The 12,381-nt window shown below is 37.4% G+C and overlaps 1 protein-coding gene across 1 annotated transcript in view; it reads right to left on the bottom strand.

The window, feature by feature from the left end:
• Positions 1-4,850: 4,850 nt before the first annotated feature.
• The window catches only part of gabra4 (gamma-aminobutyric acid type A receptor subunit alpha4), a 55,154-nt gene continuing 47,623 nt past the window's right edge, over positions 4,851-12,381 (bottom strand). Inside the window, exon 9 of the mRNA XM_048164117.1 lies at positions 4,851-9,748. Coding sequence (XP_048020074.1) covers positions 9,218-9,748 — 531 coding nt within the window. The 3' untranslated portion in view covers positions 4,851-9,217. The remainder of the gene's footprint in view (positions 9,749-12,381) is intronic.

Here is a 12,381-nt window from a genome sequence, read left to right as displayed (position 1 = left end):
ACACAGGACATCAGAGTATCCAGCGCTCATAGTGATGACAATAAGTATTGAATAAATATTACTCCTCTGTATAAAAAAAAATTGACAAACATATGAGAATCCATCAATATTTCTCCAAATGTGCATGCTTTTAAGCTAAAAGCCTATATGAAATGCCATAGAGGTAACATGAATGTTCAGACGCTTTGCATCACAGAAATACATTATATTTTTAAGTATATAATAGAAAACCATTATTTTAAATTTTAACAATATTTCACAGTATTGCTGTTTTTTCTGTATGTTTGATATACAGCATTATGAGCTTGAGACATGTTCACAGAGGGTTTTTTCACAGCCTACCTGACTGAAAGGGCTCATTATGCAGGTCATTATGTGGGTCTTTGTCTTCTCAGGTGTGAATCACAGCATTATTCATGAAGATTCACGCCTCCATGCGTACTGTGTTTCTTGACAAAAAGTGTCTTACAAAATTTAAATATCAATATTGTTTTATATGAATGAGTAGGCAGGATAATTTTCACATCATTTTGAAGCAACAATTCTAGTTTATAACCTCCAATACCCAGAAGTCTTGTGAACACAGATTTTGGCGTTATTTCAGTGACTTAAGTTTTTTTCAATAACCACGCATAAATGTTATTCCTTAAAAAATACAAACATGTACATACATGTTGCTCATGTATTATGGTAGCCTAGTTCCTGCTGAATACAGTGTAATGACACTTTTGCCATTAATATGTTTATGAACAACTGAAAAAAGCACAAATGTCAAGGCATGTCAAAACTTCTCCAGGGCCCCAAATCAGCCTCAGACTCCAGAGGGTTAAAGATACATGTAAGAAAACAGCATGTTATTTCTTTAACTCAAAAATGGGCTTTTACAACATGGTATAATACATTATCTGTGAGGTATTTTGGGCTGAAACTTCACAGACACATTCTGGGGACACCTGAGACTTGAGATCTCATAAAAAGGAATGTAATAGGTCCCCTTTAATGCATGCATATAGTTTGTGTCAGTTTAGTTAGAATACACAAAAAGCAACAGATAATACATTTTTTAAAGAATCTTTTCTTTTATTGTCTTGAAAACATTAAAATTGTCTTGGCAGAATAATTGTTTTTGCAGTACCAACTTTGACCAGTAGAGCTCTCACTTCTGTGTCAATTGTAATGCAGTGTGATTAGATCTTTATCAAGCAGGTTCAAACATCAAAAGGATCAAACATATATTCTCCAAGGTAACAAATTAATTAAACACAAAAAAGTAAATCAGTAAAACCCACAAAGTATACTCACAACTGCATTGATGTGTATCTGACTCATTAGCACTGATGCTGAGCTGTTGTTACATTCATTATTAAAGAAATCACAGAGAGAGAGAGAGAGCGCGAGAGAGAAACAACAATAAACATAAGAAACAGCCTGCAGTGCATATGTGTGTGTGTGTAAGTGTGTGTCCAGTCCTCTGCTGGCCAAATCTGAGGCCAAATCTTATTATCAGAGAATAATTGCTTGGCTTAAAATTGCCTCCCGCAAACTGGCCATTCAAAACAGTCACAATAAAAGCTATTTACTGTTATTACTTTGAAGCAGCTGTTGCCATGGCAGCAGCGGTTATTTTTGGAGGGAGGCTGACTGTAATAAAGAGGCCAGATTTGCCTGAGAATATTTTTAATGTGATAATTCTTCTTCTGGAATTATGAGAGATGCTGATTGTTTGATTAATGTCTCTTTACAAAGGTGAGGCGGATCTGTCGAAAGCTTGATGTTGTGAAGGTGTACGTCTGGTTTTATCAGATAAAATGGTTCACCTCTCAACACAAACTCTAATTTATCAAATTCTTATCTTCTTTTCTTGTCAGAACTCCCTAGAGGCACATTTTTGTTACTCAGAGGTCGCTCTCTCATGTCTCAGAAGGCTTAATGGAGTTTTCAATTAAGTTTCTGTGAAGTTGCAAGATGTTTCTTCTAAAACTCCTTTGGAGGAATAAAAATAGTCTCAAATGTGACAATTGTTGACATACATGGAGGGTAGGCCTACATCATGCAGACAGCAGCTTATATCATTTGGTCGTGGATGAATTTAATGAGAAATGCTTGAGATCATGTTGAAATCTTTTGTCTTTTGATTGTGGTAAAGTTGAGCCATTGATGAGATTCTCTAGAGAAGATACAGTAGGGTCCAAATGTGATGTCTGGAGGGGACATTTGTTTTTAATGACCCTACAAGTTTGATTAAACCAACAAAATATGAGTATGTTTTAAATATGAGGGAAGACTTAAAGGAGTAGTTCACCCAAAAATGGAAATTCTGTCATTAATTACTCACCCTCATCATGTCGTTCAAAACCCACAAGACTTTCATTCATCTTCAGAACACAAATGAAGATGAAATCGGAGAGCTTTATGTCCCTCCACTGACAGCAACACGACTACCACTTTCAAGCACCAGAAAGGTAGTAAATATATCATTACAATAATCTATGTGACTCCAATAGTTTAACCTCAGTTTTATGAAGTGATGCAAGTGCTTTTTTGTGCAAAAAAACATAATTTACCACTTTATTTAAAAAATATTATTCTCCATTGTGCGTTAGCGAGAGCACCATGACGCATGTATGTTGTGTTGGTGCGAGAGCAGATGTTGATGTGTTGTTGGTTTTTTGCGTGAACAAAGCACTCACATCTCTTCATATAATTGAGGTTAAACCACTGGATTACTTTAATGATGTCTTTACTACCTTTCTGGGGCTTTAAATTGTTGCATAGACTGTCAATGGAGGGACAGAAAGCTCTCAGGTTTCATTAAAAAGATCTTAAAGGGGTCCTTGACTATGATTTCACTTTTTTAACTTTGGTTAGTGTGTAATGTTGCCATTTGAACATAAACAACATCTGCAAAGTTACGACGCTCAAAGTTCAATGCAAAGGGAGATATTTTCTTTTACAGAATTATCTGTTTAAAGGGATAGTTCACCCAAAAATGACAATTTGATGTTTATCTGCTTACCCCCAGCGCATCCAAGATGTAAGTGAATTTGTTTCTTCAGTAGAACACAAATGATGATTTTTAACTCCAACCGTTGCCGTCTGTCAGCCAAATAATGGGAGTGAATGGGAACTTGGATCAATAAGAGTCGAAAAAACTTGCATAGACAAATCCAAATTAAACCCTGCGGCTCGTGACGACACATTGATGTCCTAAGACACGAAACGATCGGTTTGTGCGAGAAACTGAACAGTATTTATATCATTTTTTACCTCTAAAACACCACTATGCCCAACTGCGTTCAGCATTAGCTTAGTGAGGTCTGATCGCGCTCTGACAGCGGCAGTGATGTCTCGCGCATATACTTCAATGAGTGCCAGACATCACTGCCGTTGTCAGAGCACGATCAGACCTCACTAAGCGAGTGCTGAACCCAGTTGGACATAGTGGTGTATTAGAGGTAAAAAATTATATAAATACTGTTCGGTTTCTCGCACAAACCGATCGTTTCGTGTCTTAGGACATCAATGTGTCGTCACGAGCCGCAGGGTTTAATTTGGATTTGTCTATGCAAGGTTTTTCGACTCTTATTGATCCAAGTTCCCATTCACTCCCATTATTTGACTGACAGACTGCAACGGTTGGAGTTGAAAATCATCATTTGTGTTCTACTGAAGAAACAAAGTCACCTACAGTACATCTTGGATGCGCTGGGGGTAAGCAGATAAACATAAAATTTTCATTTTTGGGTGAACTATCCCTTTAAGGACTACAACAAACGGCTGGTAGGGACTACAACGAGCTTCTTCCCGGGTTGGTGGCATCACTAACCCTAAATTTACATAAACCTTGCCCCTGAGAACGCACAACAAAGGGGGTGAGGCCATGTTGGGCTGCTTTAGAGAAGAGGAAGAGTTGTTGTAGTAGAGTGTTTTTACCATGCCGTCATTTTACGCCGGACAGCATCACAATCGAGGGTCAATTCAATGCTTGCACAAAAGATTAACATGACGGCACATGCTAGTCGATGAGTTGAATCAACTTCACAGCAACTACATAAATGTATCCACTAACCATTCAGAAATGTCCAGTTTCATTCTAAAAGTTGTAACCTCTTCCTGAGGGTTAGGGTTAGGAATGACATGAGGGTGAGTAATTGATGACAGAATTTTTTTTTTTTTTTTGGTGAACTATCCCTTTAAGGTATATATTCAACAGCCCAAATCATTTGGCAAAAAAAAAAAAAAAAAACCCTCAGGAAAAAGCATACATTGACTACAACATAATCAGTTATTAATATTTTGTTGGTTCTCTCTTGTTTTTGCATGTGTTTATAATTTCCTTTTATGACAGCCTGGCCAAACATGTTGTCTGCACAATTTGGCATGTTTCATAGCATTATCACAAATAAAACAATAGACTCCAAGCACAACCACACAATATGCTTACAGAATCTTTAACATTTTTCTTTAATAAATGTTGAAGATGTCAATTTTCCTAGGCCACACATCACTTTTGGCCACTACTGCACATGTGAGATTGCTGGGATCTCAGAAAAGCTGAAAATATAAGTAAAAGTCTCTCATATACTCTATTGTTGTCTAGGAGAAATTACTTTAAAGAGATCTAACTTTAAAAAAAGTCTTTATCACAAATCTATGAGGAGAATAAAGCTCACCGCACATACAAATAAAGAAATAAGATCATTTAAAGACACAAGACGTTTTGTTTATATATGACAGATGTATGTTTATTTTTTTTTTCTCTTCCCTCATTGGACCGTGAGCGATGACCTCATCAATGCGAGACCACAGGCACCTGTTCGTCAGTTCTGAAGTAGTTTTCTTGCATAGGGCAGTAAGTAAAGAATAATAATAATAATAATAATATATACACTACAAAACACTGATTGTATATTTTCTTCATTTTTATAAACAGACATTCAGTTTATATGAGTTATATACAGTGGAAGCGGTGTGATTTTTTTCCCCTTCAGGTTGGAGCCTGACAAATGAATCCAAACGAAATCCATTTCCCACTCAATAGCTGTTAGGCCGTGTTTTCTTCCCTCTCTTTGTGTTACATCTCTCTTCTTTTTGAGCTCCATCCAGAGGAAGATTATGGATATTTGTTCTTATCACCGCCAACATGATAAACTCTGTAGGGCATGATAAACACAATCTCTCTGTCTTTCTGTCTCCTGCTATACATGATGTTCTCTAGTTTATCAGTCGAGACAGCTACTGGCCCCGAGACACTCTCCTCCGCTCTGTGGAGCCTTTAGAACGACAAAACTAATGACTTCTTCTCTTTCTGTGTCCAAAAAGTCTTATAAAACAAATTTTTCATTGTGATAATAAGCAATAATTAGAAAATGACTGATCACAATATGGTTTAGCAGATTAAAGAAAGACAGAAAGTAACTGAAATGAAAAAGTAAGCCTGCTGAAGATTCCTTTCTAGACATACGTGGCTCACACAGATCTGTGTTCACCGTATTCACTAAAGCGTCCAATTAGAACCATTACAGGGTTTACAGTCTGATGCCATAGAAGAACATTCTACAAGTTTCTCAAAGAGCTTGTCTGGGTGAATCTCAAGAAGGAACATGTCTGGGTCACATTTCACCACAAAATCAAAAGAAAAAAAAAGTAGTTATGTAATCATGATTTTCCTGTGATTAGCATGACAATTAATGCTGTAATGCAAAAATAAATAATTAAATAGCATTAAATAATAATAATCATAATATAATAATAATGTTTATTGTTTAAGTATTTTTACACCATGAACATACTTGTTTGAACAAATAATCACCAGAATGGGAAATATAAGAAGAAGAGGAAGAAGAAAAGATCTCCAAAGGATCATGTAGCAACCCAAGAACCATTTTTTTTAAGACAAATGTTCTTTTTTGGACCTCAAATGAACTTTATCTTTGAGACTGTTGGGCTTTTCTTAGGGGTACTGGTGTGCTCAGTACGGGCCAGGACGTTTCTGGTCTCTGGGCGTCTCAAATAAGAGCTCTAATAAAGCCTGTGTTTGGCTCACTGGAGCAAAAGAGTCTTCTGTGTTTGAACGATAAGCTGTGGTGTTCGGCAGAAGATGCATTCAGGCAAACTGCCAGTAGGGACACAAAGTGGACGTTAGCAGTCATGCACTTCTTCCATCTCCCATCATAAGCCTAAATACAGGCCCAAAACTGCAGTTCAGTTTGTAGTTCTTACCTAAACTACAGACTAAAATGCACAGGCATAAATGTTTATGTAAACACGTTTGTCATTTTGAATTGGTCACATCGTCAGGGAGAGAGAGAGAGAGAGAACAGTATTATGCAGGTTAACGAGGTGTGTGAGCATGTGTGTGTGATGGAGGATGAAGGTACAAAGTCAATTTCACACTAGAATGAGTTTCCGGGGAAGCCAGACATTTTGATCACTCCATCACACTGCTGATAGCCCTGTCCCTAGCCTCCTCGTTAGAGCGCCCGTCTCCCATGCCAGAGGACCCGAGTTAGAGTCCCACGCGGTCGGGTCGAACAGGAGGGATTGGACACTCACCCTTCTGTTACTGTGTAGAAAGAACTTGTAGCAAAGTCAACCACAAATTTTAACTAGCCTGACACAGCAACACTGGATCAACCAATGGTGTGAATTTGGGGCGGTACTATCTGTTTTTTGACCAATGACAGGAGGAGGAAATCAATAGTTTTTTTTTTTTTTTTTCTCCCATTTTTTTTAACAATAAACAAACTAGAATGAAAAGAAATCAACAGTTTTTGCAAATATGCAATGTGATATGCGTTGTGACACAAAAAATGATTGAGAAAGCAAAATAACCAGATTTAGGCCAAATTCAGAGATGATAACTGAACACCTCTTGCTTAACCATGTAACATGTGCATGGCCTTTTAGGGCTTCTGTACTGTTTTAAATAGGCAATATGCAATATGTGAGCAGTACGTGTAGTAAATATTATGCCTATTATAATGAGTTTTTCATTTTCTCCCTTTGACCAGTAAATATGAAAGCATTTCTTATACATTTATGTTGGAAACAGCATGATAGAGGGAGAGCAGTTAATGATTCATCAGATGAACTGTGCTGCCTCATTAACATGTGGAGTAATAGTTAAGATCCGAGCCTAACCAGTGAGACTATCTCCATACATACACACACACAGGCATACCAGAACATTCATATTCTTCTAGGCTTGGGTCTAAGAATACACATGCACATTTGTTCTAATTAATCAAATAATCCTTTAATTATTTGTATAGATTTGATTAAATCAACCAGATTTGTGCCAATTATGCTGTGTGTTTTATGTCACATTGTAACATAGCGATGGAACGGATCCATTCAAAAGCAATCTGCTAAGATCACCCGAAATATCAGAAGAATGTCTCAAATTAGTGCAGCAGTCTGCAGCACACCAATACTGAACAGCAAATCACCATGAATTCCATAGAGAAATAGCTCACCCAAAAACTAACTTGCCTTCATGTTGTTCCAAACCCATATGACTTGCTTTCTTCTGCGGAACACAATAGGAGATTTTCCCAACCTTTCTTATGTCCACATAGTGAAAAAAAAAAATATTGTTGGCATGAAGAACTTTTAACATCCAAGGAACTTTTCTAATGCACAAAAGTTTCTTTGTAGTGGAAAAAGTTTCAATAATTCAAAAGGTTCAGGTTCATAATTCAAAAAATTCGAAAGGTTCTTTCAGGAACCTAAAATGGTTCTTCTATGGCATCGCTGCACAACCACCTATAAAAAGTAGTCCATATGACCATATTTGACCATATATATATATATATATATATATATATATATATATATATATATGTCAAACAATAGATTTGTGTGACAAACAAGCTGGAAGATTGTTTCTGCCACAAAATAAAAGATAATTGCAGCTTTTTTTCTCAGAGTTGTGAGATATAATTGGCAATTGCGAGTTATAAAGTCAGAATTGTGTGATATAATATTGCAATTGCGTGTTATAAAGTCAGAATTATGAGATATAAACTCGCAGTTTTTCTTTTATGTTCCACGGGACCATTTTTGAGTGATCTATTCCTTTAACATTGACTTTTTGTGACAACTAATAATTGGTGGATAATGTAGACCTCAACCAATCACTGTTTATATCCAATTTACACATACAAAAACAGCCCTATATGAATTGGTGGAGGTTTTCGTCATCCTCCAGATCTTCCATGACAACATCAGTCCGTTTATCCCTCTTATTGTTCTAAATGACTCCCGAACCATCTGGACCCTGTGCGGTTGCCACGGCACCAGGCTCCAGGGGGCCTTCATTTGTTGGAACTCCTTCCCTATATATCACACGTCCTTGTTTATAGCAGAGAGTGTATCAGCTATAAGACAAAAAATACTGCAACAATGAAAATGAAACCCAAGTTGAACTAAACTAAAAACAAGCCATTTAACTTCAAAAACAAAGAGAGAAAACCATCATTTGTGTTTTAACGACTTAATTTGTAACGACAAAAATTCTTTTAGTCTCTTTAAAAAATAAAAGACATGCATATGTGTTTTTCACTGATCAGCACACGCTCCCTTTCCAACGTTTTCTCTCGGCGAGAGAACACAGAATCGATACCATTCATGCCTGATAGTTTACATACACCATGATGTGGTTTAAAATTAGATCACAACTGAAAGAAATACTATGTCAGAAATATGTCTTCTTGGCAGACATCTGCAAGTTCAGTTCAGATCTGTTGGTTTTCCGAAAACGGTTCTTCGAATGAAGGAAGGATTTTTCCCGGAAGTGTCTCTATATAAAAATAGACTAAACGTCCCTGGTATTGGTTTTTCTATTCAGTAGCATTGTTCCTTCTTCAGTGTGTCCGGCAATAAATAGGACAGACCGGAAATATGGCTATTCAAACAGACAACAGATAAATCTAGGATTCATTCCTGTGAGATTGCTTGGATTGTTTTTTAAGTGAATTATTTTTTACTTATTATAATATATCCACATGCTTAATCTTGTGTATGGCCCTTTTGATAAACAACAAAAAAGTTTTAATATTATTTCACCCAGATAATCTCTTCTGTGCGCTCATCTGCCGCAATAGAATTTCATTTCTTGGAATTGAACAGTTGACGTAATCCTTAAGAGGGCTCTTTACTTCATTTGTTCAGCGAGTTGTAAAAAAAAGGGTACAAACAACCAAGCCTGTTCTTGTTAGCCTCCCTTGGCGTCCATGGTGTCTTTGGATAAGTAAACCACCCAGTACACCATGTTGAATGCCCCAAAGGACACTGGGAATAAAATACGTGCATATTCGTCGATCTTGCTGGCTCCTCCGGTCGCAGGAGCGGCAGGTTGAGGTGCGGCCTTGGCTTCCTTCTTTTTAATATTTTCTAATTTAGGCCCAAGGAGATGGTGAAGAGAGGCGGAGCCAGGGGTCGCGCCCGGCGATGGTTTCTCGGGAACTGTTGGTGTAGAGGGCGGGGCTGGCGGTGTGGTCTTGGAGGCGCAGGATGAAGTGGCTGCATTTGACTGGCTGGCAGAACTGGGGCTTAGACGTGACTGACTGGAGAAACTGCTGGTACCCTCTGAGGTGGAAGATGATTGGCTGGTCAGAGTTGGTTTGGATGTGGCTGTGGCGCTCTTGCTAGATGTTTCGGTTCTTTGGGTTTTCTTGGAGTCCGGTTGAGACTGAATGCTGGAGTTGACGCGTTTTCGCAGGTTGCCGTTGGTGTCCGAGGTTTGCTGTTGGGGAAAAGAGAGAAAACGTAACTAAAGTGCGCAACAGATGTTCTCGGCAAATCAAAGATCGTTTTTACCTGCATTGTAAAAAATGATTTTTCGAAGATTATTTGAGTACATTTTACAAGAAAACACTATTTTAGCATTTCTACTTAAAAATTTCACATTGTATTCAATGTTACTTGTCAAATTTGCAAGCAATTTCTGAGTTAATTTTTTTAAAAGCGGAACTCAGTAAGATTTGCGAAGCTCCCCCTACAGGTTCCTTCAGTGAATCACACTGTAGTAAATACTCCAAGCGCAGCTCTGGACTACAACGCTCACCAGCGCAATAGTTTTGCAAATACAGTACAAGAAATCTCGATGGAGGTGGGTAATTTTCGAAATTGTCTTATAAAGTAATATTATATACATTGTTTTTGAATTAACGTAAAGCATTTTGTCACTCTCGCGTGAACGTGAACGTGAGGGAGATTGTGTCTGGTCGGCAAACTCAACTTGCAAGTGCTGTTTTTTGGCGTAGACGTGCCAGAGGGGGTTAGTGCTCGCCTCAAACACACCACTACAAGTCAATTAACCATTGTAAGGACTTAGAAAACTATTTATGAAGGTAAAAAAGTTACTTAGTTCTGCTTTAAGTAAATTTTACGGAATTTTTTTAAAATTTTGTGTCTGTATATTGCTGTTCATGTTGCAATTAAAAGAATTAGTTGCTGAAGTGGCGCATTCTTCATCATTTACATCCAGTATCTTGAACTTAAACTCAACGTTGACAGTAACTTTCGTAACACTTTACAAAAAGGTTCATTTGTTAACATTAGTTAATGTATTAACTAGCATGAACTAATAATGAGCAATACATTTGTTACAGTATTTATAAATCTTTGTTTAACGACTGTAAATACTTCCAATATACATTTCCTGTAGATAGCCTGATAGGCTACCAGCTGTGCTTTCTCGCTCTCTCATCTCTGCGACAGCGAGTTGACACACAAACCCGCCTTCCCTCACTCACTTGTTTCATTTGCTCCAGATGACTATTGTTGGTGTTACAGAGTTAGAATTTCGGCATGGGATTGTGCGTATTGTGCATAATTTTACTCATTCCCGCAGATTTTGTGGTCACACCTAAAGTGTGCACACATAAAGCCACCTCTCAGTACTAAATTTAGCTAATTTTCGCTGCTTATTGTGCTTAAACAGTCAAATACACACAAAATAATGTCAAAATACCAGTCTTGGCAAGTATTCAAGAAAACAAAGTCAGTTATGTTTTAAAGGTGCCCTAGAATTAAAAATTGAATTTACCTTGGCATAGTTGAATAACAAGAGTTCAGTACATGGAAATGACATACAGTGAGTCTCAAACTCCATTGTTTCCTCCTTCTTATATAAATCTCATTTGTTTAAAAGACCTCCGAAGAACAGGCGAATCTCAACATAACACCGACTGTTACGTAACAGCCGGGGTGTACGCCCCCAATATTTGCATATGCCAGCTCATGTTCCCAACATTATGAAAGGCATTAGACAAGGGCAGCCAGTATTAACATCTGGATCTGTGCACAGCCGAGTCATCAGACTAGGAAAGCAAGCTATAACAACAGCGAAAAATGGCAGATGGAGCAATAATAACTGACATGATCCATGATATCATGATATTTTTAGTGATATTTGTAAATTGTCTTTCTAAATGTTTCGTTAACATGTTGCTAATGTAGGCTACTGTTGGTTAAAGTTACCATCGTTTATTACTGTATTCATGGAGACAAGAGCCGTCGCTATTTTCATTTTTAAACACTTGCAGTCTGTATAATTCATAAACACAACTTCATTCTTTATAAATCTCTCCAACAGTGTGTAATGTTAGCTTTAGCCACGGAGCACTATCAAACTCATTCAGAATCAAATGTAAACATCCAAATAAATACTATACTCACATGACCGAAGCATGCATGCAGCATACATGACGAACATTTTGTAAAGATCCATTTGAGGGTTATATTAGCTGTGTGAACTTTGTAAATGCACTGTATTATAGAGTCGCGAGCTCAATGGGCAGGGAGCACGAGATTTAAAGGGCCAGCAGCCCTGAATCGGTGCGTAGTTAATGATGCCCCAAAATAGGCAGTTAAAAAAAATAATTTAAAAAAATCTATGGGGTATTTTGAGCTGAAACTTCACAGACACATTCAGGGGACACCTTAGACTTATATTACATCTTGTAAAAAAAACGTTCAATGGCACCTTTAAGTGCACGTGAACAGTTGAGAAAAAAACGCATGTAACAGTAATGGATCTATGCATCAGGTCTTAAAGTGACAGCAGCCTAATATACCTGCTGCCAAATTATGAGATCATTTTAGTTTTTCCCCATGGTATCGATGTCAAAATTGTGTACAGTGAAATACTGAGTGGCTAGTAACTGAAAAACTACTAGCCACAGTGGCTGGTGAGCAAAAACATTAATGCCAAGCCCAGCTCGCAACACTCTCTGACAGAAACTAATTCAAAACCCATTTGAGGAAACCATTTTATTGCAGACAAAATAATGTCACTTTACTTTTACATAAGTAATATTTCTGTTGGCACAATATTTACAGGCATTATTGAAGACATTTTAAAGGAGATATCAG

Source organism: Megalobrama amblycephala, linkage group LG17 (assembly GCF_018812025.1).
Source record: "Megalobrama amblycephala isolate DHTTF-2021 linkage group LG17, ASM1881202v1, whole genome shotgun sequence".
NCBI lineage: Eukaryota > Metazoa > Chordata > Actinopteri > Cypriniformes > Xenocyprididae > Megalobrama > Megalobrama amblycephala.
The sequence above is the reverse complement of the archived record's forward strand: the minus strand, read 5'-3'. Positions and strand labels throughout refer to the sequence as shown.